This window comes from Anomaloglossus baeobatrachus, chromosome 5 (assembly GCF_048569485.1).
Source record: "Anomaloglossus baeobatrachus isolate aAnoBae1 chromosome 5, aAnoBae1.hap1, whole genome shotgun sequence".
In the NCBI taxonomy this organism is placed as follows: Eukaryota; Metazoa; Chordata; class Amphibia; order Anura; family Aromobatidae; genus Anomaloglossus; species Anomaloglossus baeobatrachus.
In genome coordinates, this window is record NC_134357.1 from 18340228 (window position 1) to 18366938 (window position 26711).

Genomic DNA, 26711 nt, shown 5'->3' on the forward strand with positions numbered 1-26711 from the left:
TCGTTTCTCTAGGCTTTATTCCGTGCACCCTCCCGCATGCTGTCTGACCAAGACTCACCCAGTATATAGGTTCTCCTGCGTGCGTGGGTGTATATATATATATATATATATATATATATAGATATATATAGATATATATACATATTTATATATGTATATACATACATGTCGTATAGATATGTAAACTGGGAGCCCAAAGAAGCACAAGATGATAAAAAACAATTACATTCAAAGGAAAAGACAATAGAAGCTCACGTCCTTATGAGATGGGAACAAGTTAGCTGTCTTCACCGCAGAGCATCGCAGCCAGGATGACGGTCTGCAGAGTTACATTGTCTGCAGAGCATCGCACTCAGTCAGGACTTGGCGGAATACAAGGAAAGAAGCGAAAAAAAACAGAAAAGCGACACCATTGCAGGAAAGAGGACGACGTCTGCAGAAGCTTTCAGCCTCCGCAGAGCGTCACACCCAGAGAACAGTATAATAAGTATCCACTTGCAGAGCATTGCACAACCTGGAAAACTCCCCTCCCGTATCGTCAGACCTCAGCAGAGCATCACGGCTTTTATTTTTCTGTATTTCAGGATTTTTTAATCTTCTGACTATAGAACTGGAAGGAAACCGGTGACCTAAGGAAAAACTCGCATCGCTCTCAGTGGGATCCCTTTTCTCTCGTGCGGAGGAGATCACAGGTTCTTGACGTGTTTTATAGCCAAAAGATGGTTTCCCTGCACAGAAAGGTCACGATCTGTCCAGCACGAAGGGTTAATCACTTTGGGGTGATATCCCTTTAAATATTGATTTTTTTGGGGTGAATTCAACTTTTATTTCTTCGCTTTGGACAATCCTCAGGTTACCTAATAATAATAAACAGATCAGTGTCCCCAGACCAAGCGTCCAAGCGTTGGGAAACCTGACGATAACTGTTCCATTTTCCTGCAGCGCCCCCACTGGATAAATTAGGCAGTACACAATATGCATTGAAATCAATGGCTTGTCTGTGAAATACAGGACAGGATGGAACCCCAGGAATAACCTAAGGTATAAATAACCTCTTCACCTCCTCAGACCTCAAGGAAAAGGGAAATTAACTTTTTTACTATCCAAAAGGACCGATGAATGTATTATTAATCAATTTCTACCAGGAAAATAGAAAATAAACTTTTTTTATGCCACTAGACCACCAGGGAATATGTTGCCTTAAACCACTTGAAAACATTTTTTTACTGTTCCAAAGGACCGAAGAATATAAAATTAACCTGTTTCTAGCAAGAGAATAGAAAATAAATGGTTTTTATGCCACTAGACCACCAGGGAAAATGTTGCTTTAAACCACTTGAAAAGATGAAATTAACTCATTTAGTGCACTAAGCCACACAGAATGTTCAAATTATCAAATTAAACTATTGAAAATGTGAAATTAACCTCTTTCCACCAGGGAAATAGAAAAGTAACATTTTTACTCTACTAGATCACCAGGGAACATGTTACCTTAAACCACATGAGAATATTTTTTTACTGTTTAAAGGATTGATGAATGTAAAATTAACCTGTTTCTATCAGGAAAATAAAAAAGAAACATTTTTTTACCACTAGACCACCAGGGAATATGTTGCCTTAAACCATTTGAAAATATGAAATTAATTTATTTATTGCATTAGGCTATAAGGAATTATCAAATTATCCAATTAAACTATTGAAAATGTGAAATTAACCTCTTTCCACCAGGGAAATAGAAAAGTAACCTTTTTACTCTACTAGATCACGAGGGAATATGTTACCTTAAACCACTAGAAAATATATATATTTTTTTACTGTTCCAAAGGACAGATCAATGTAAAATGAACCTGTTTCTACCAGGAAAATAGAAAAGAAACATTTTTTTTATGCCACTAGCCCACCAGGGAAAATATTACCTTAAACCACTTGAAAATATGAAATTACGGTAACTTATTTATTGCACCTAACCATCCAGAATGATCACATTATCAAATAAACTATTGAAAATATGAAATTAACCTCTTTCCACCAGGGAAATAGAAAAGTAACCTTTTTACTCTACTAGATCATCGGAGTATATGTTACTTTAAACAACTTGAAATATTTTTTTACTGTTTTAAAGGATTGATGAATGTAAAACTAACCTGTTTCTACCAAGAAAATAGAAAAGAAACATTTTTTTCTGCCACTAGACCACCAGGGAATATATTGCCTTAACCAAACTAATTTATTGCATTAGACCATCAGGAATTATCAAATTATCCTATTAAACTATTGAAAATGTGAAATTAACCTCTTTCCACCATCTAAGTAGAAAAGCCACATTTTTACTCTACTAGACCACCAGGGAATATGTTACCTTAAACCACTTGAAAATATTTTTTTTTACTGTTTTAAAGGATTGATTAATGTAACATTAACCTATTTCTAGCAGGAAAATACAAAAGAAACATTTTTTTCTGCCACTAGACCACCAGGGAATATGTTGCCTAAAACCATATGAAAATATGAAATTAACTTATTTATTGCATTAGACTATAAGGAATTATCAAATTATCCAATTAAACTATTGAAAACGTGAAATTAACCTCTTTCCACCAGGGAAATAGAAAAGTATCATTTTTACTCTACTAGATCACCAGGGAGTATGTTACCTTAAACCACTTGAATTTTTTTTTTACTGTTTTATAGGATTGATGAATGTAAAATTAACCTGTTTCTACCAAGAAAATAGAAAAGAAACATTTTTTTTCTGCCACTGGACCACCAGGGAATATGTTGCCTAAAACCATTTGAAAATATGAAATTAATGTATTTATTGCATTAGACTATCAGGAATTATCAAATTATCCTATTAAACTATTGAAAATGTGAAAGTAACCTCTTTCTGCCAGGGAAATAGAAAAGTCACATTATTACTCTACTAGACCACCAGGGAAATAGAAAATTAACCGTTTTACTCTACTAGATCACCAGTAAATATGATACCTTAAACCACTTGAAATTTTCTTTTTACTGTTTTAAAGGATTGTTGAATATAACATAACCTGTTTCTACCAGGAAAATACAAAATAAACATTTTTTTAAGCCACTAGACCACCAGGGAATATGTTGCCTTAAACCATTTGAAAATATGAAATTAACTTATTTATTGCATTAGACTATCAGGAATTATCAAATTATCCAATTAAAACTATTGAAAATGTGAAATTAACCTCTTTCCACCAGGTAAATAGAAAAGTCACATTTTTACTCTACTAGATCACTGGGGAATATGTTACCTTAAACCACTTGAAAATATATATTTTTTTACTCTTCCAAGTGACCGATCAATGTAAAAGTAACCTGTTTCTACCAGGAAAATAGAAAGGAAACATTTTTTTATGCCACTAGACCACCAGGGAATATATTGCCTTAAACCATTCGAAAATATGAAATTAACTTATTTATTGCACTACACCACCCAGAATGATTAAGTTATCAAATTAAACTATTGAAAATGTAAAATTAACCTGTTTCTACCAAGAAAATAGAAAAGAAAGATTTTTGTGAGACTAGACCACCAGGGAATATGTTGCTTTAAACTACTTGAAAATATTAATTCAACTTATTTATTGCACTAGACCACCAGAAAGAATCAAATTATCCAATTAAACTATTGAAAATGTGAAATTAACCTCTTTCCACCAGGGAAATAGAAAAGTAACCTTTTTACTCTACTAGATCACCAGGGAATATATTACCTTAAATCACTTGTATTTTTTTTTTACTGTTTTAAAGGATTGATGAATGTAAAATTAACCTGTTTCTACCAAGAAAATAGAAAAGAAACCTTTTCTTTATGCCACCAGACCACCAGGGAATATGTTGCCTTAAACCATTTTAAATATGAAACTAACTTATTTATTGCATTAAACTATCAGGAATTATCAAATTATCAAGTTAAACTATTGAAAAGTGAAATTAACTTTTTTTTTATGTTCCAAAGCACAGCTGAAAGTAAAAAATAACCTCTTTCCATCAGGAAAATAGAAATGTCACATTTTTACTCTACTAGACCACCAGGGAATATGTTGACTTAAACCACTTGAAAATATGAAATTTGATGTGATATTTATTGCATTAGACCTTCAAGAAGAATTAAATTATCAAATTAAACTATTGAAAAGTGAAATTAACTTTTTTTTTTTTACTGTCCCAATGAACCGATGAATGTAAAATTAACCTCTTAGAAAATAAACCTTTTTACACCACTAGATCACCAGGGAATATGTCGCTTTAAACCACTTGAAAATATGATATGTGATGAACTTATTTATTGCATTAGACCACCAGGAATTATGACGTTATCAATTTAAACTATTTGTTTCTCTAGACCACCAGGGAATATAAAATTAACACTGTAATATTTTTGACCATCAGAGAATGTAAAATTAACCTTTTAATGTCATAAATCAACAGGGAATGTAAAACTAATCCCTTAACGTCCTACACCATGAGGCAATGTAAAATAATGCTCGTTATTGTCCTAGACCACCAGGGAATATAAAATTAACTCTTTAACCTCCTAAACCAAGAGGGAATGTAAAAGACTCGTCTTTATTGTCCTAGACCACCAGGGAATATAAAATTAACCCTCTAACCTTCTAGACCATGGAAGAATGTAAAAGAATCCTTTTTATTGTCCTAGACCACCAGGGAATATTAAATTAACCCTCTAACTTCCTAAACCAAAGGGGAATGTAAAAAAAATCCTCTTTATTGTCCTAGACCACCAGGGAATATAAAATTAACCCTCTAACCTTCTAGACCATTGAAGAATGTAAAAGAATCCTTCTTATTGTCCTAGACCACCAGGGAATATAAAATTAACCCTCTAACCTGTTAAACCATGAGGGAATGTAAAATAATTCTTTTTATTGTCCTAGACCACCAGGGAAGATAAAATTAACCCTTTAACAACCTAGTGCATAAAGAAATGTAAAATAATGCTCTTTATATAAAATGAACCAACATAATATTCTAGAAAACGTAAAGTAAAACATATATCAAAATGTAAAATAAATGTCTTTATTGCCCTAGACCACCCGGATACTATTTTGCCACAGCTGTTCTAGATATTTGCATATTTTAATAATTTTGGAAACTGGCAACATTAAAAGAAAAAAATCCCAAATAGCTAAAAAGAACACAGAAGGCATTGACAGGAAAATGTCAGAGGCCGACACGATTCCTTTCACCATAATTGAATGTATCAGGGGGACAGCGTGAAAGAAAAATGATTCATTTCTGCATAGATGGAAGCTCAGCACATGAAATCATCACTTTATACAGAGAAGCTCTCAGAACTAGAATCTATTACTGCAGAAGAGCAGAACACCACAGAAAATCTGCGTATACCACAATGACAGAAAACCTGCATATACCACAATGACAGAAACCTGCGTATACCACAATGACAGAAAACCTGCAGATACCACAATGACAGAAAACCTGCATATACCACAATGACAGAAAACCTGCGTATACCACAATGACAGAAAACCTGCATATATACCACAATGACAGAAAACCTGCGTATACCACAATGACAGAAAACCTGCGTATACCACAATGACAGAAAACCTGCGTATACCACAATGACAGAAAACCTGCGTATACCACAATGACAGAAAACCTGCATATATACCACAATGACAGAAAACCTGCATATACCACAATGACAGAAAACCTGCAGATACCACAATGACAGAAAACCTGCGTATACCACAATGACAGAAAACCTGCATATATACCACAATGACAGAAAATCTGCGTATACCACAATGACAGAAAACCTGCATATATACCACAATGACAGAAAATCTGCGTATACCACAATGACAGAAAACCTGCAGATACCACAATGACAGAAAACCTGCATATACCACAATGACAGAAAACCTGCAGATACCACAATGACAGAAAACCTGCAGCTACCACAATGACAGAAAACCTGCGTATACCACAATGACAGAAAACCTGCAGATACCACAATGACAGAAAACCTGCATATACCACAATGACAAACTCAGCACTGCTACATCACTGTATGGTGTATCTGGCTACACAGCTGGCATATACAAGAAGAATTGCCCCAAATTATGCCAATGTTCTGATTTTTGCCATTACTGATGTAGTAGAGCTGAATTTGTCAATGAATTTGTTGGTTCTGCTACATCCATGTATGATCTTTATGGGTATAAAGGTAATGATAGGCAGCAAGAATGATCTCCGATTTGACCAATGATCTCAAATGCGTCTCCAGATGAAAAGCAAATTCAATGGTCTCTTGTTAATGAGACCCCAGCAATAAGGAAAGAAAGAAAAATAAAGAAAGAAAGAGAAAGAAAAAAAGAAAAGGAAAGGAAGGAAAGGAAGAAAGGAAGGAAAGGAAGAAGGAAAAAGAAAGAAAGAAGGAAAAAGAAAGAAGGAGAAAGAAAGAAGGAAAAAGAAAGAAAGAAAAGGAAGAAAGGAAGGAAAGGAAAAAGTAAAAAGAAAGAAAAGGAAAGGAAGGAAAGGAAAGGAAGGATAGGAAGAAAGGAAGGAAAGGCAGATAAGGAAGGAAAGGCAGGAAAGGAAGGGAAGGAAGGAAAGGCAGGAAAGGAAGGCAGGAAAGGAAGAAAAGGAAAGAAGGGAAGGAAGGGAAGGAAGGAAGGAAATGTGGGAAAGGTAGGAAGGAAAGGAAAGAAAGACAGATAAGGGAAGGAAGGAAGGAAGGAAGGGAAGGAAGGAAAGGTGGGAAAGGCAGATAAGGAAAGGAAGGGAAGGAAGGAAGGAAGGGAAGGAAGGAAAGGAGGGAAAGGTAGGAAAGGAAGGAAAGGCAGGAAAGGCAGATAAGGAAGGGAAGGAAGGAAGGAAGGAAGGAAGGAAGGAAGGAAGGAAACTGTAATAAAGTGTTCAATTCACCTACAGCGCCCCCACAGGAAAAACAAAGCATTACACAACTTGATTAAAAAATTAAGGTGTGTCCATGTAATGCAAGAGAGATACATTCATTGTTACCCTTTTTTTCAATTCCAAAATCTTTACCAGAGTAAGTGAATGTCTGTTTCCTAAATCAGATATTCCCTATAAAGATCCAACATGATATAATTTTAATATTTTTGGTTCACGGTCGTTGTATGACACCAATATAACTGCAGGCACAATGTATACACACTACTGGTATTCACTGTACAAAATACAGGGCGATAAACTAACAAAAAAAGACACGTATCACAATATGGAAACATTCAACAAAGTAACATTTCTTTGCTATTGTAATTTTGTATCATTTCTCTGAGACACCAGCTATGTATTACCCTAGGGAACATCGTCAGTTCTAGAATTTAAAGGGCAATTCCAGTTGTAACTGATAACAACACAATATTTGTTTAATTCCCCCTCGCAAAGGTTTCTGATGTGTTCATTGTTACCCCAAACTGATGACAAAGGAAATGAAAACTAGTCTGAGGTTATTTATGACCCTGAAAAATGGTGGTCATTCTCTAAATTCCTTCACCCAATCACTAAATAATCTCCATCAGCTTCTTCACAGTAGATAGTTATCTTTACTATAATACTGCCCCTCATGAATAGGAATTTACCTAATATTATACTGCCCTCTATGTACAAGAATATAACAAATATAATACTGCCGTCTATGTACAGGAATATAACTACTATAATACTGCCCCTCTGTACAAAATTTTAACTGCTATAATACTGCCCCTATATACAAGAATATAATGACTATAATACTGCTCCTTTGTACAGGAATATAACTAGTATAATACTGCTCCTATGTACAAGAATATAACTACTATAATACTGCTCCTATGTACAAGAATATAACTACTATAATACTGACCCTATGTACAAGAATATAACTACTATAATACTGCCTCCTATGTACAAGAATATAACTACTATAATACTGACCCTATGTACAAGAATATAACTACTATAATACTGACCCTATGTACAAGAATATAACTACTATAATACTGCTCCTATATACAAGAATATAACTACTATAATACTGCCCCTATCTACAAGAATATAACTACTATAATACTGACCCTATGTACAAGAATATAACTACTATAATACTGCCCCTATGTACAAGAATATAACTACTATAATGCTGCCCCTATGTACAAGAATATAACTACTATAATGCTGCCCCTATGTACAAGAATATAACTACTATAATACTGCCCCTATATACAAGAATATGACTACTATAATACTGCCTCCTATGTACAAGAATATAACTATTATAATACTGAGCCTATGTACAAGAATATAACTACTATAATACTGCTCCTATGTACAAGAATATAACTACTATAATACTGCCTCCTATATACAAGAATATAACTACTATAATACTGCCCCTATATACAAGAATATAACTACTATAATGCTGCCCTATGCACAAGAATATAACTACTATAATACAGCCTCCTATGTACAAGAATATAACTACTATAATAGTAATACTGCTCTTATGTACAAGAATATAACTACTATAATACTACCCCCATGTACAAGAATATAACTACTATAATACTGCCCCTATGTACAAGAATGTAACTACTATAATACTGCTCCTATGTACAAGAATATAACTACTATAATACTGCCCCTATGTACAAGAATATAACTACTATAATACTGCCCCTATGTACAAGAATATAACTACTATAATACTGCCCCTATGTACAAGAATGTAACTACTATAATACTGCCCCCTATATACAAGAATATAACTACTATAATACTGCCCCTATGTACAAGAATATAACTACTATAATACTGCCCCCATGTACAAGAATATAAATAATATTATAGTGCCCCTATGTACAAGAATATAACTACTATAATACTGCCCCTATGTAGAAGAATATAAATAATATATAATATTTGTGCAGATGGACAGCATATCAGACTCTCCCCTACCGTGGAAAGCTTCAAGAGGAACCTCAAGACCCACCTCTTCCAACAAGCCTACAACCTACAATAGCTCTCAGTCCAGTACACCACTGTGCAACCAGCTCTGTCCTCACCTATTGTACCATCACCCATTCCCTGTAGACTGTGAGCCCTCGCTGGCAGGGTCCTCTCTCCTCCTATACCAGTCGTTTTGCACTGTTAATGATTGTTGTACGTGTACCCTCTTTCACTTGTAAAGCGCCATGGAATAAATGGCACTATAATAATAAATAATAATAATAATAAATAATAATAATAATATTATAGTGACCCTATGTACAAGAATATAACCATTATGTTACTGTCACTACAGAAAATTAATCACATATTTACAGTTTGGAGAATACTTCTGTGACTGGAATTGCCCTTTAAATTGCCATTATTCAAATACTTCCTTTCCATTATATAATAACACTCATCCACAATAGCATCTTATAATGAAATATACTCTACCATGTTGGATAACTATAGATCTATCAGATATAAAACAGACAATAAATAAATAATAACTATGCTATAAATGCAAATAGGAAAATTGATGAGGGCTGTATTCTACTTTGCAGGTGAAAAAACTCCTAGGTCTTTCTTTAAAAAATATTGTATTTTTTTTTTGTGGCTTTAATAACAATGATCAAGGTTTGGTGTAAGGTGAAGAGTATCAGACTTACCATAACTTGCATCATATTTTTTTCTGCAAATTGAATTTAAATTGTTGCATATTTGTTTGCAATATCTATTCACATTTTTCCAATATATTTTTTTATCTTGTAGTACCACTTTTCACCACATTTCAAATCACCATTTTTTCTCATAGGAACCAATGCAATAGCGCCACAAGCTGCACCCGCTAATTTAGAATTCTTCATCTTTGAAATGTAATAACATTACACAAGAAAACAGATCATCACAAAATAGAAAATATCTTACTCTAAAAGGGAAAAAAAACATATTCAGGTTCCAAGATGAGACGATGCAAACCTTGTAATAATGAATATGGCGAGAAAAAAAAATATTCCTTAAAGGAAGTAATTGTTTAGGATTGAATGGAGCCTGTCTCGGAGGAAGTTGTGATTGCGCATTGTTCCAGAGTGGCTTAGAAAAATGCAAAAGATGAAAAGTTGAACTTTAATTCGTTGCTATGGGTGACATGACTACTTTTTCTTAATTCTGAAGTAAGGAGCTAAGATGTCTATTGTTTATTTATAAATATGAAATCAGACAAAACTGTATCAGTCCTCATCTGCCAGGGCTTTGCTGCACATATCATACATATCATATCATACAGCGCTGGTATAGGTCACTCATATCACACAGCACACTGCTGATAATATACACAGATTATGTCATACAGCTCAAATCATATAGAACAGATGGTATATATAGTTCATATAACACTAATACTATACTGCAGCGGTCATATAAACAGTTCTATCCTACAGCGCTGATATTATATAGCTCATATCATACAGCAATAATATATATAATATATGTAACATATCATACAGCAGTGATGTGATAAGTAGATTATATCATACAGCAGTGATGTGATAAATATTAACTTATATCATAGAACACGGATGTGATATTTCTTAAATCACACAGCGTTGATGAGATATGTAACATATATCATACAGCACTGATGTGATATGTGTCTTATATCATACAGCACTGATGGGATATGTACATTATATCATGCAGCACTGATGTGATATGTGTCTTATATCATGCAGCACTGATGTGATATGTGTCTTATATCATACAGCACTGATGGGATATGTACATTATATCATACAGCACTGATGGGATATGTACATTATATCATACAGCACTGATGGGATATGTACATTATATCATACAATACTCATGTGATATGTAGATTATATCATACAGCACTGATGTGATATATAGATTATATCATACAGCACTGATATGATATGTGGCTTATATCATACAGCACTGGTGTGATATGTGGCTTATATCATACAGCACTGATGGGATATGTACATTATATCATACAACACTCATGTGATATGTACATTATATCATACAACACTCATGTGATATGTACATTATATCATACAACACTCATGTGATATGTAGATTATATCATACAGCACTGATGTGATATGTGGCTTATATCATACAGCACTGATGGGATATATACATTATATCATACAACACTCGTGTGATATGTAGATTATATCGTACAGCACTGATGTGATATGTATCTTATATCATACAATAGTGATGTGATATGTAACCTATATAATACAGTAATAATGTGATATGTATTTTGTTTATCATACAGCAGTGTGATATTTAATTTATATTATACATCATTAATGTGTTATGTATCTCATCTCACACCACTGATGTGATGTGTCTTATCTCATACAGCACTGATCTGATATGTAAATTCTATCATACAGCACTGATCTGATATGTAAATTCTATCATACAGCACTGATCTGATATGTAAATTCTATCATACAGCACTGATCTGATATGTAAATTCTATCATACAGCACTGATGTAATAGGAAGATTATAATATACAGCATTGATGTGATATGTAGCTTATATCATACAGGGTCTTTAATGTACAACATAGGTCACATAAACAGTTTATAATATACAGCATTAACACTAATAATATAAGTACAACTAATATTAAAATATTATAAGTAGCTCAAATGATACAGCAGTAATACAGTCCAGTACTGGTCAGTCATTTTTTTGCAACACGATCAATATGTTTTTTCTTTTAAGGCATCATATTGCTAAATACATAATTAAATCTTTTATTTATTAATGTTTATTAATTGTGCCTTTTCTATTGACTCCATTGCTCGGTTAACATAAATAATGCACTTACTGTGTTGTGCGTTATTAGATTATGTGGATATAAAATATGACTATTATATTTATGTGTGTAACCACAATTATCAGGACCATTATTTCTTATCAACTTTTCAAATAAAAAATTACTTTCCATCTTCTTTTTTTTCCATTACAGGGTGCAGTCACCAGAGTCATCTCATTATCATCAGAGGGAGGGGTCAGCAGAGTCATCTCATTATCATCAGAGGGAGGGGTCAGCAGAGTCATCTCATTATCATTAGAGGGAGGGGTCAGCAGAGTCATCTCATTATCATTAGAGGGAGGGGTCAGCAGGGTCATCTCATTATCATCAGAGGGATGGGTCAGCAGAGTCATCTCATTATCATTAGAGGGAGGGGTCAGCAGGGTCATCTCATTATCATTAGAGGGAGGGGTCAGCAAGGTCATCTCATTATCATTAGAGGGAAGGGTCAGCAGAGTCATCTCATTATCATTAGAGGGAGGGGTCAGCATGGTCATCTCATTATCATTAGAGGGAGGGGTCAGCAGAGTCATCTCATTATCATTAGCGGGAGGGGTCAGCAGAGTCATCTCATTATCATTAGAGGGAGGGGTCAGCAGAGTCATCTCATTATCATTAGAGGGAGGTGTCAGCAGAGTCATCTCATTATCATTAGAGGGTGGGGTCAGCAGAGTCATCTCATTATCATCAGAGGGAGGGGTCAGCAGAGTCATCTCATTATCATTAGAGGGAGGGGTCAGCAGGGTCATCTCATTATCATTAGAGGGTGGGGTCAGCAGAGTCATCTCATTATCATTAGAGGGAGGGGTCAGCAGAGTCATCTCATTATCATTAGAGGGAGGGGTCAGCAGAGTCATCTCATTATCATTAGAGGGAGGGGTCAGCAGAGTCATCTCATTATCATTAGAGGGAGGGGTCAGCAGAGTCATCTCATTATCATCAGAGGGAGGGGTCAGCAGTCATCTCATTATCATTAGAGGGAGGGTCAGCAGAGTCATCTCATTATCATTAGAGGGAGGGGTCAGCAGAGTCATCTCATTATCATTAGAGGGAAGGGTCAGCAGAGTCATCTCATTATCATTAGAGGGAGGGGTCAGCAGGGTCATCTCATCATTAGAGGGTGGGGTCAGCAGAGTCATCTCATTATCATCAGAGGGAGGGGTCAGCAGAGTCATCTCATTATCATTAGAGGGAGGGGTCAGCAGAGTCATCTCATTATCATTAGAGGGAGGGGTCAGCAGAGTCATCTCATTATCATTAGAGGGAGGGGTCAGCAGAGTCATCTCATTATCATTAGAGGGAGGGGTCAGCAGAGTTATCTCATTATCATTAGAGGGAGGGGTCAGCAGAGTTATCTCATTATCATTAGAGGGAAGGGTCAGCAGAGTCATCTCATTATCATTAGAGGGAGGGGTCAGCAGGGTCATCTCATTATCATTAGAGGGAGGGGTCAGCAGTCATATCATCAGAGGGAGGGGTCAGCAGAGTCATCTCATTATCATTAGAGGGAGGGGTCAGCAGAGTCATCTCATTATCATTAGAGGGAGGGGTCAACAGAGTTATCTCATTATCATTAGAGGGAAGGGTCAGCAGAGTCATCTCATTATCATTAGAGGGAGGGGTCAGCAGAGTCATCTCATTATCATTAGAGGGAGGGGTCAGCAGGGTCATTTCATTATCATTAGAGGGAGGGGTCAGCAGAGTCATCTTATTATCATTAGAGGGAGGGGTCAGCAGTCATCTCATTATCATCAGATCGAGGGGTCAGCAGAGTCATCTCATCATCAGAGGGAGGGGTCAGCAGAGTCATCTCATTATCATTAGAGGGAGGGGTCAGCAGAGTCATCTCATTATCATCAGAGGGAGGGGTCAGCAGAGTCATCTCATTATCATTAGAGGGAGGGGTCAGCAGAGTCATCTCATTATCATTAGAGGGAGGGGTCAGCAGAGTCATCTCATCATCAGAGGGAGGGGTCAGCAGAGTCATCTCATTATCATTAGAGGGCGGGGTCAGCAGAGTCATCTCATTATCATTAGAGGGAGGGGTCAGCAGAGTCATCTCATTATCATTAGAGGGAGGGGTCAGCAGGGTCATCTCATTATCATTAGAGGGAGGGGTCAGCAGGGTCATCTCATTATCATTAGAGGGAGGGGTCAGCAGAGTCATCTCATTATCATTAGAGGGAGGGGTCAGCAGAGTCATCTCATTATCATTAGAAGGAGGGGTCAGCAGAGTCATCTCATTATCATTAGGGGTGGGGTCAGCAGAGTCATCTCATTATCATTAGAGGGAGGGGTCAGCAGAGTCATCTCATTATCATTAGAGGGAGGGGTCAGCAGGGTCATCTCATTATCATTAGAGGGAGGGGTCAGCAGGGTCATCTCATTATCATTAGAGGGAGGGGTCAGCAGAGTCATCTCATTATCATTAGAGGGAGGGGTCAGCAGAGTCATCTCATTATCATTAGAGGGAGGGGTCAGCAGGGTCATCTCATTATCATTAGAGGGAGGGGTCAGCAGAGTCATCTCATTATCATTAGAGGGAGGGGTCAGCAGAGTCATCTCATTATCATCAGAGGGAGGGGTCAGCAGAGTCATCTCATTATCATTAGAGGGAGGGGTCAGCAGGGTCATCTCATTATCATTAGAGGGAGGGGTCAGCAGAGTCATCTCATTATCATTAGAGGGAGGGGTCAGCAGGGTCATCTCATTATCATTAGAGGGAGGGGTCAGCAGAGTAATCTCATTATCATTAGAGGGGGGGGGTCAGCAGCGTCACCTCATTATCATTAGGAACTGTATCCCCCAATATGGCCACCCCCAAGGAAGTCTTTAAAAATAAAAGCTACATTTAGTAATTTCTCTTCTAGAGACACCTGACTATTGACATTTCCATTCCATATGTGACTCTTCAGACCTTGTTGCTGTTGTAGTAAATTATACATTAATGCAGATTATATACAATTCAGGCGGTTATATCCTACGTATAACACAACACAGGCGGTATACAGAGCCGCTCACATCATACAATATTAACTGTATACAGTTTATATACTTCTGCCCTCTAGTGGTCGGAATACAGGCATAACATATAGCATTTAACTTAATAAGTTGCTCCCAAAGCAAAGGAGATCCAATGACCTTCATGGTGATGTGTTTTATAATACCGATGATGTAAAGGCACGATTCATCACCATTTGTCATAGTTAGGTAGGCAGTATATGGCGGTATTACTAGAGCACTGCATGACACTGTTATTTGGCTGCTGAAAGATGGTACTACACGGGGACGTAGACTGCTGCTTTCTAATGGTTCTAGCTCTCATTTTATGATGCTCATATAACCGCTATATGTTGGTTTTCCTTGGCACTGTATGAAACTATTAACTATAGTGCTTTGATTTGGGCAATATATGACATTGTTATCAAGTGACTTTTTGGTAGTTTGCTGTATAGTGGGATTACTTTGGCAATGTATGGCACTTATCTAGTGACCATATGGTGGTGTTATTTTGGCACGGTATCAAGCAGCTTTTCTGTGGTTTAAATTGGGCACCATGTGACACTTATCTATTTACTCTTTGGCAGTGCTTTTTAGGCACAGTATGATCCTTGCTGCACCTCACTCCTGCATATACTTTGTGTCCTGCCTGGATTTTGCTGAGCAGCAGCTGAAAGCAGCTTCTAAAGGATCAGAAAACTCTTTAGGCATTGCAAATGAATTGCCTTCTGTATTATACTTCATTGCTTTATTTTGCTTACTTCTTTTGCAGCGCCATCTCTTTATGCAAACAGTCTTTGTCTGATCCTTTCTGCACCTCACCCCTGTACAAACTTCGTCTGATGCATGGATTTTGTGGAGCAGTAGCTGAAAGCGGCCTCTAAAGGGTCAAAATTGCTTTCTGTATTATACTTTATTGCCTTATTTTACTCCCTTTTTTTCCTCAAATACTATGTTGCAGCGCCATCTCTGTATGCAATCATTGTTAGTCTAATCCTTTCTGCACCACACCCCTGTACAAACTTTGTCTGGTGCATGCATTTTGCTGAGCAGCAGCTGAAAGCAGCTTCTAAAGGATCTGAAAACTGTCTTTAGGCATTGCAAAAGAATTAATTTCTGTATTATACTTCATTGCCTAATTTTGCTCCCTTCTTTTGCAGGCCATCTCAGTATGCACAGTCTTAGTCTGATCCCCACCCCTTTACATACTCTGAGCATGGATTTTCCTGAGCAGCAGCTGAAAGCAGCTTTTAAAGGATCTGAAAACTGACTTTAGGCATTGCAAATTAATTTATGTCTCTATTATACTTCATTGCCTGATTTTGCTTCCTTCTTTCCCAAATACTATGCTTTCTACACCCCACCAATGTACATACTCTGTCTTGTGCATGGATTTTGCTAAGCAGCAGCTGAAAGCAGCTTCTAAAGGATCAGAAAATTGTACTGCAGCATAACAAATAAAGGTAAGATTAAAAAAAATTCAGAACTTTCTAATGCCAGGAGAATAGTTAAAAAATAAAAAAACAAATGTTTAGTTGTTACTCTTTCAGCACGGTTTGGTAATATTCTATAAATACCATAAGTTGCAGTTATTGTGCTCCATATGGCAGCATTTAGGGTTCTTTGTTATCATGACTGTTTATGACTGTATAATATTCGAGCTGTATAGCACAACACACAGTTTTGCATTTGGGCATCCACAGACTTTGATTCGGGCCATAGATAGCAATTATTACTGCTGATACTATTATTGTATATCCGCGATATCACTCAGGACCAGTCGTATATGTCAGGTATGATACATCTGTGATGTTTTAGATTATACATGCAAAATAACACTGCTGCTACATATATCAGCGCTACCATATACAACGGACATCAGTGATGACATCGATCGGTATTTTACAACAGTTTAACAACATATATTCAGGGTGTTACATAGGACTGCTATTACACAAATAACCGGCCTGATACATCACCGAGAGTACAAATCACAGACACCATTCATGAGAGTAACCGGACCAGAGCCGCTGACATCACAGGCCTGGTGTTATATATGATGGTCTTTACATAGGACTGCTAGTACTTATACTATAGAGACCACTGATATTATATAGGGCCATTATTACAGAGAAAGACAACTCGGTAATGACATCTCCTGAATATCACACAGGACACTTCTGACAATATATATCACTGGTTACACACAGGACGCTCACTATAGACTTGGTATAGATCAAGATTACAGATTATATTTCAAGAGCAATGCATCCCCCTTATATCACACCGGCCAATATATAGCGCTCTCCATAGTATAACATCATCTATTACATATAGGATATGCTTTGAGTTTATAAATCACAACATATCGAGTCGGTCGCCAGTTCTGGATCCCACAGCTGTCATCACTATATTGTACATCAGACTGGTGCTATAGCAGAAATATACCGGACAGCCGTCATATATTATAGCTCAAAGTTTTATATATGTATATATATGTATATATATATATATATATATATATATATATATTACAGTTGTTATCTGTATGAATATATGATATAGAGAAGAGTTAGTCCTTTCAAGGAGAATCCAATAATTACCCTGGCATTCCCACCCCCCAAAAAAATTGGGTTTGCAAGAATTAATTTGTGTGAATCTAGTATAATTGAGGGCTAGAAGCCAACATTTTTGACTTGGGAGGAGTTTTACATATTTTTTTAAGTGTCTCCCTCAGTTCAGTCATTGGTGTGGTCGGCATTGGGCCATCTTCATCATTTGGTAACTTGGAGTCTCTTGTTGAGACTCAGAGAAGAAGCACATCAAGCGAGGACCTGACTTGTGTCACATGGTAGTATAACATTACAGCCTAGTGCAGGAAATGCCAAAAATGACTCAAGACCACAGTAAGGACTGGAAAGAAGGAGATGAATGGATGGGACTGCGCAGCTGGATAGCTGAGTGCTGGGTTAAGCGGGCTTTACACGCTACGATATATCTAACGAGATGTCGGCGGGGTCACGTCGTAAGTGACACACATCCGTGATTGTTAGTGATATCGTAGCGTGTGACAGCTTTGAACGAGCAGAAATACTCACCTTCTCGTTCATCATTGACACGTCGCTCATTTTCTAAAAATCGAACGTCCTGTTGTTCATTGTTCCCGAGGCAGCACACATCGCTCGGTGTGACACCCCGGGAACGATGAACACAGCTTACCTGCATCCCGCCAGCAATGCGGAAGGAAGGAGGTGGGCGGGATGTTTACGTCCCGCTCATCTTCGCCCCTCCGCTTCTATTGGCCGGCCACTGTGTGACGTCGCTGTGACGCCAAACGTCCCTCCCCCTTCAGGAAGTGGATGTTCGCCGCCCACAGCGAGGTCTTTTGGAAGGTAAGTGCGTGTGACGGGGGTTACAGCATTGTGCGACACGGGCAACACATTGCCTTGGCCGCACAAACGATGGGGGCGGGTGCGAACGCAAATGTGATCGCACGATTAATTTTAACGTGTAAAGCAGGCTTAAGTATACCTTTTTTTGTCATGCTTACATATGAAAGAGATACTGTCTCATATATATATATATATATATATATATAGATATATGCGAGAGATACTGTATATAGGATAGATATATCCTATATACAGTATCTCTCATATACAAATTGCCAAATGACGAAGATGGCCCAATGCCGACCACACAAAAGATATAGTATGTAAGCAAAATTTAAAAATATCTTCATACTGAAAAAAATGAATGTATATTTTCTGAAATACAAGCTTTTTAATGTTTTCATTTTCAAAATTTACAAGTTATCAAAATTGTAAAATTAAAAGTATGCATGTGTTTCATGCATGGGAAAATAATAAATAAAATACAAAATGAAACGAAGCCTACCTGCAATACAGTATTTGGATTGCTGGTAGACCTTTTTTTTCTATACCAAAAATATTCAAAAATGTAACTTCATTGATTACCAGAGGTAAGACCAGAAAAAAGGATTCACTGTTCATGCAGCGCCACCACAGAGGAAATGAAGTATTGCACAATTCCTATATGTTACTGTGTAATGTACGGACATGCTGGGTTCTCCATAGAGAGGGAGTGGGAGCGATGTGGTTTGTAAATGCTCTATACTTTGGCTAATAGATGAGATCTTGAATAGGAGACTGCCCCTCTAGTAATGGAAATGGGTTTTTTTAACAAGCAATTTAATGCAAAGTGTAACAATAAATTATTTTCCTCCAGTTTTTAGAAATATCAGCCATGTAAATCCTTAAATAATAAATACTTTCTTAGAAAGAAAAATATAGAAATAATTATTCAGTCCCATGTGTTATATAGAAATCAAACTCATTGCTGTGCGTCTTGTTACATTATTTTTATACATTCAGAAACTTTTTAAAAAATTTAATACAGACACGGACGTATTGCTGAACATTGAAACATTACATAGAAGTCACTTGGGTCATAGAATGCACAGACAATTGAAGACCACGGTCTTGACAGAGGGACGACGAGCTCAACGACACAGACATTAAAGGCCAAACCATTTGAAAAAGACCAATATATACATGGAAGATTGATCAGGACGACCTGCATAATTATATAGATCTATGTACATTTCATCAATCATTAAGATTCACCAATACGACATTATCTGAATTGTCTGGTGGCAAAGAATATTTATGAACTGATGACATCTTTAGTACCATGTGGATATACTGTATCTAAATAAAGCATTTGTCCTGATAAATCTTCAGAATCCAGGTTCATAGGACTCATCAAAAATTATCTGTGGATAAAGAGGTCACCTCAACCTATGACTGTAGACAGAAGACAAAGAGGTCAACCAACATAAAACTGTGTACAGAAGATAAAGAGGTCACCTCAACCTATGACTATCGACAGAAGACAAAAAGGTCAACCCAACATAAAACTGTGTACAGAAGATAAAGAGGGCACCCCAACCTATAACTGTCGACAGAAGACAAAGAGGTCAACCCAACATGAAACTGTGTACAGAAGATAAAGAGGTCCCCCAACCTATGACTGTCGACAGAAGACAAAGCGGTCAGCTCAATGCATAACTGTAGACAGAAGATAAAGAGGTCACCCCAACATAAAAAACTGTAGACAGAAGCTAACGAAGTCACCCCAACCTATGATTGTTGACAGAAGACAAAGAGGTCAACCCAACATGAAACTGTGTACAGAATATAAAGAGGTCACCCCAACCTATGACTGTCGACAGAAGACAAAGAGGTCAACCCAACATGAAACTGTGTACAGAAGATAAAGAGGTCACCCCCAACCTATGACTGTCGACAGAAGACAAAGCAGTCAGCTCAATGCATAACTGTAGACAGAAGATAAAGAGGTCACCCCAACATAAAACTGTAGACAGAAGCTAACGAAGTCACCCCAACCTATGATTGTTGACAGAAGACAAAGAGGTCAACCCAACATGAAACTGTGTACAGAAGATAAAGAGGTCACCCCAACCTATGACTGTCGACAGAAGACAAAATGGTCAGCCCAACTTAAAACTGTGTACTGAAGATAAAGAGGTCATCCCAACCTATGCTGTTGACAACAAATAAAGAGGTCAGCCTAACCAATGAATGTAGACAGAGACTGTTGACAAAAGACAAAGCGGTCACCCCAACATAAAACTGTTTACAGAAAATAAAGAGGTCACCCTAACCTATGACTGTCAACAGAAGATAAAGAGGTCACCCCAACCTACAACTGTCGACAGAAGATAAAATGGTCAGCCTAACCAATGAAGATAAAGAGGTCACCCAAACGTAAAACTGTAGACAGAAGATAAAGAAGTCACCCCATCCTATAACTGTAGACAGACAATAAAGGGGTCACTCCAACCTATAACTGTAGACAAAAGATAAAGAGGTCACCCAAACGTAAAACTGTACACAGAAGATAAAGAGGTCACCCCAACCTATAACTGAAGACAAAAGGTAAAGAAGTCACCCCAAGAAATAACTGTAGAAAGAAGGACAAAGGGGTCTCCTTAGCCTGCAAATATAGACTAGATGAGGCTGCCACCCCAACTTTATCTGTAGACTAAAGATTAAGAAGAGGTCATCGTAAACTGAAACTGGGTATAAAAGATAAATAGGTTTCCCCACCTGTATATGTAAACAGAAGATAAAGAGTTCATATCATCCTACATCTAGGGGTCTGAAGATGAAGAGCCATCTACTGGGTTCACTAGTATTTTTAGACTGTAGGTAAAGAGGTCAAGCAACATGTATCTACATACTGTGTACAAAGAAGTCTCCACAATCTGTATGTACAGAAACCTTTGACTATGTAACCTGTACACAACCTTTTCGTAAAAGTAAAAAGACATTGCAACCTGTATTTAAAGACTGGAATGTATAGAGGTGGCTACAATTTGTATCTAAAGACAGAAGGTCTGTTGGTTGAAGGTGCAGAGGTCACCACAATCTGTACCTACAGGCTGGAAGAATCCAGGATAATTAACCATTATCTACAAACCGCAAGAAAAAGGTCAACCCAACTGTATCCAGACATAGAAGGTAATTGAAATTTGCAAACTTTTCCTATGGAGCATTGCCTATAGGACTCTACGCCAACTGGATCTCCTCAAAGAAAAAGTAGCTAAAGATCGAAGGCAAAGAAGGCACCACAATCATTACCCATAGGCCGAAGGTGAAGAGTCCAACAAATAAGGACAACTATAGACTGCAAGCAAAAGGTTCTCAGAACGGTATTTGGCGATAACAAGCCCTTTTATCGGCAAACATTGGATTGTGAAGTTCCCACAACCTGAAGGTCCACCACAACCATTATCTAAGAACTTCAGGTACACTGATCCTATGAGGACTATCAATATGTATGGAGGTCACCACAAGTTTTATCTTCATATTGTGCAAAACGAAGAGTCTTCACAATGAATATACTGAAAAGTATCATTTCAGAATGGTTTAACGGGCCAAGGACAAGACGTTAGTGCCGTGATGCTCTGCAGGTCTTTGCCAAAAAGAAGAATATATTAGTAAACTGGAAGAAGTCTTCGCGAAACTGTTTTTCCAGAGCAATGCCCTCCAAGTAGACCATTAAGGGTTTAATGACCGAACCCTGCAAGCGAATCTTGCCAGCAAGCAGAAAAATGACACAAAACCATTTGTAACAAAAAAAACACACAAAAACAATTAAAATAAACCAAAAACATGGATGCGGTAAAATGCCCAGTATGCAACATTTGTAAAGTTTGGCATGGGAAGAGTCGGCAAGAGGATGAAGTACAATGCCCTTTAGATTTTTGGCAGGGGATAGGATTCATGAAGCAATGCTCTGGGGGTCTTTGGCAGGAACGCAGATATCAGTTTTTTTTGGGGGGAGGGGGGTTTTGGCAATGATTTTTAGGATGTTTAAAGGAGATCACTTTAAGGCATGCGAGACCTCCCCAAACTGAGCAGTCTTTCTTTCCACCGCCCGAGCCTGTCTCTTTTCGAGATATACAGACTTCAGGAGAAGGCATGATTGGAACTTCTTTGAGTCTTGGACATGTCTTATCACAGATGAGTATGGTGGGGGGGGGGCGGCTGGGTTGAAGGTGGTCTTCATCTCTTGGACAACATGGGAAGACATTTTTGCAGTGGTGGTAGGGCAGGCAGACCGCCCGTATCGCTTTCTACACATTGTAGTTTCTGTTTTTTTAATCCTCGATGCCCAACGTATCACGCTCTCATGGGATGGGGGGTCATTTATCAAATCATGTTGTTGCCAAAAGGGGGCAGTAAAGTGCCATTATGTTACATAGGCAGGAATTCGTAATGTTCTGTTATGACGATCCCTGGACATCTACGATCCAGTGGATTCCAGAGTAAGATAAGAGCACCAATAGAGAAAAGGGATCCCTTTGAAAGCGTTTTCGAGTTTTTCCTTCCATAGATGTGATGCTGTTATTTTACTCCTTGAACATTTTATGCATAAAAAAAAAAATTACAAAAATTTACAAAATAAACGATCATGTAATTCTAAAAAATGGTGGCTCATTGTGCGTATATGGAGCCTCTATTGCTCTGAAGGGACTGAGTACTATATCCAAGCACCCCAGGTTGTGGTCTAAGTGCATCAATAGGACTTTAGAAGAGATAAGGAAGACAGTGGCAATAACATAATGGTGGCCCATAGGGCTATTGACCTAAATAGGCCTGTGTTTCATCACAGTGCAGTATTGGGAGGAAAATAAACACAGCCTAAACCTCAGTATACACTGTGAGGGACTGGTAAATTACACAATGCCAGATGGTGGTTGTTGAACTGTGGGTCCTAAGGTCATAATTAGCATTTCATAGGAATTACTAAAGTTGTATGTGCTCTGCATTTAGATCTGTTATGCCATATTGCTTTGTCAGGAGATTACTGAACACAGCCTAAACCTCACATCTTAGTTGTTGATGTGAGGGTAATAAGTGCACAATGATGATTTAATTGACATTGCTAATGTTATGTGCCCTGCTTTTACATCCTGTTTATCCACCGTGCTTTGTCAGGAGTCACTGAACACAGCCTAAACCTCACTGTATGATGTGTGTGTATAGTATGTTTTATAACATCCCATCTTAGTTGTTGTTGTGAGGGTAATAAGTGCATAATGATGATTTAATTGACATTGCTAATGTTGTGTGCCCTGCATTTACATCCTGTTTAGCCACCGTGCTTTGTCAGGGGTCACTGAACTCAGCCTAAACCTCACCGTATGGTGTAAGTGAATGGTATATTACATAACATCACTTCTTAGTTGTTGATGTGAGGGTAATAAGTGCACAATGATGATTTCATCAATATTTCTAATGTCTTGTGTGCCCTGCTTTTACATCCTGTTTAGCCACAGTGCTTTGTCAGGAGATCACTGAACTCAGCCTAAACCTCACCGTACAACGTGTGTGTATAGTATGTTACATAACATCACATCTTAGTTGTTGATGTGAGGGTAATAAGTGCACAATGATGATTTAATCGACGTTGCTAATGTCGTATGTGCCGTGCTTTTACATCCTGTTTAGCCACCGTGCATAATCAGAGGATCACTGAACACAGCCTAAACCTCACTATACGATGCGGGGGAATGGTATATTACATAATATCACATATTATTTGTTAATGTGACTGTAATAAGTACACAATGGCGATTTCATTGACATTGCTAATGATGTTCGCCCTGCTTTTACATCCTGTTTAGCCACGGTGCTTGGTCAGGAGATCACTGAACTCAGCCTAAACCTCACTGTATGGTGTGAGTGAATGGTATATTACATAATATCACTTCTTAGTTGTTGATGGGAGGGTAATAAGTGCACAATGAGGACTTCATCAACATCGCTAATGTCTTGTGTGCCCTGCTTTTACATCCTGTTTAGCCTCCGTGCTTTGTCAAGAGATCACTGAACACAGCCTAAACCTCACCATACACCATGAGAGAATCGTAAATTACAAAATTCCACATTTTGGTTGTTGACCTGTGGGTACTAAGTGCATAATTAGGATTTTATAGGCATTGCTAATGATGTGTGTGCTCTGCGATTTGTTACTGTTATGCTCCAGCACTGTGTTGGGAGATCACGAAATACAGTCTAAAATAATCCAAAAAAGGGAACCCGAGTGTTTAATGGGCAACTTGTACCAAAAATGCTGTAAAGCCTGAGGGTGATGCAGTTACAGACCAGGTGCTTTTTTTTTGTTATAATTGAGTGCAAAAAGTTGGAGAGCAGCAAAAATTAGTTTTTGTGCAGGTAAACTATACGCTCCACCCTTTAGGGAACGGTTGATAAATGACCCCCCCCCCCAGATGCCGTCTCACACTGGCAGTCTCTCACACGGCTATGCTCCCGATCATCTCCTTCCTGGAGATCCCCTCGGTGACTCAGTTTTCCACTTCTCTTTCCTCCTCTTCCTCTCCGGATTGCACCCCTGATGTGGCAACGTCGGACACCTTCCGGCTGTGTGGGAGGCTGTCACACTCCTCACGCGGCGGAGAAAGGGACTGCAAGTCATGGCAAACCACATCGTCTTCTTCGGAAGGGGATATTTTAGAGTGCAGTAACTGAGGGGCAATCTCACAGATGTTCTCGAGCGGTCTGTCTTCAAACTCAGGTCCGGGATTTGTGGGTACGAACCCTACGGGTGCTGGGGATACTGTTAGCGACTGCTCGCTGCTGGCCCATGCTTCTGAGGAGCCTAGACAGTAGAGTCCTTGTGACACGTATGAGTGCGGCCAGCAGTCAGAGTGTGTCTGTGCAAGGTTGTCTATACACCGGAGGAGAGAATTCATAGGAAACACAGAGAGGACAGGACAGGGAAGACATAAAGAAGACATTATACACTGATATCAGTCTGTACAACTCTACTATACCAGCCACCTATGACATCTGGACCCCCTAAATTACTCAAACCCCTCCCAGTTGTACAAATATCCAACCCACATCAGGAGGAGTCCTATTTGGTCTGGCTCCAAAAATCTGCATTGTTCTAAAGCCTCCACCACTTAAGGGTCTCCACCATCATCCTCAAGATGGTTCACTAGGGTACAATCCCCACTAACCACCCGTAACACTCATGGCCGGTGTAGTGGCATCGAGCGGGATTAGTCAACCCACTGGACCACAGTGGAGACCCGGGATTACCCTTTAGTGGGAGGGGCTTAACTAAGTGCCCACCAAGAGGCAAACACCAGGTATCACTCCCAGGGCAGTGACCAGGACTGGGCAGCTCACCCCCAGGGCAGGTGACGGACTCAGGACTAGACAGGTACCAGAAGGGTGACTGAGGCAGGTTGGACAGGTGGGTACGGATGGGAATGGTGGGCACGGAAGGTAAGGGATTGCAGGTACTGGAGACAAACACAGGGATAACAGGTCAGGAGCTCAGGACCTGACAACTAGCTGGGTAGCAGACTGACTGACTAACTAAGTTAAGGTATTGTGCAGGCACCTCCCCTAACGGGAGGGTGCCTTAAATACACTGTGGCATTTTCTGGAAATAGCACGCCAGCCCTTTAAGACGAGGGCTGATATGCGTGCATGTGTCTTAGGTGTACTCTGGGGAACCCCCTATGCTGCATGTACAGGGCCCGGAAGGAGAAGGAGGCAGCAGCACACATGGATGACCGGGGAAGTGCGGGGGAGGACATGACCCGGCCGGGGCGGTAAGTCAGCGTCTCTGCTCTCCCCTGGATCAGGGCATTTGATAGCACTGTTATTTAAACAGCGTATGGTGGTATTATTAAGCCATTATATCTGGTGACATTATTACGACACTATTACATTTTTACTGGGGACACAATGTAACGCTATTATTTGGGCATTGGGTTGGCATTACTGGGATAAGCGATGGTCGTATTTGAACACAGCATGGCAATATTATTTTTGCACTTTATGGAACTTATTGTTTGTGTGACAGTAAAATCTGTAAAAATTGCAATGAAAATCAGCCCTAAATCCATGTACTTGCAGACTTGTTGCACTTTTTGCATTGCAAAATGCTTTGAAATCTGCATCAAGGGTCAATTTCCACTGCAGATTTTTATGCATCATGTAACATCTCTTTTGCAACATTTTTTAACATCTCTTTCCATAGATTTACAGCGTATCCGCCATGTGTGACTGTGACCCTGCAGTTTGTAGTTTGGGGGAGCTAATCCAGGACTGATAGGACAACATTTCAGGACAGGCTTATCTACTGCAGCTGCCTAATTATTTTGGCACAGTGTTTGCCCCCCACTTTCCCATTACTCCCATTATTCTGCTTTCTGGCTTTCAGGTCACTGTTCCTAGCTG

At 38.5% G+C, this 26711-nt stretch overlaps 1 protein-coding gene across 3 annotated transcripts in view; it reads right to left on the reverse strand.

The window, feature by feature from the left end:
- FAM131B (family with sequence similarity 131 member B) overlaps positions 1–26711 on the reverse strand; it is a 150623-nt gene continuing 123912 nt past the window's right edge. For all 3 annotated transcript variants that reach the window (XM_075348243.1, XM_075348242.1, XM_075348241.1), the window contains one exon: positions 1–25182. In XM_075348243.1, the coding sequence (XP_075204358.1) occupies positions 24800–25182 (383 nt within the window). In that variant the 3' untranslated portion in view covers positions 1–24799. The remainder of the gene's footprint in view (positions 25183–26711) is intronic.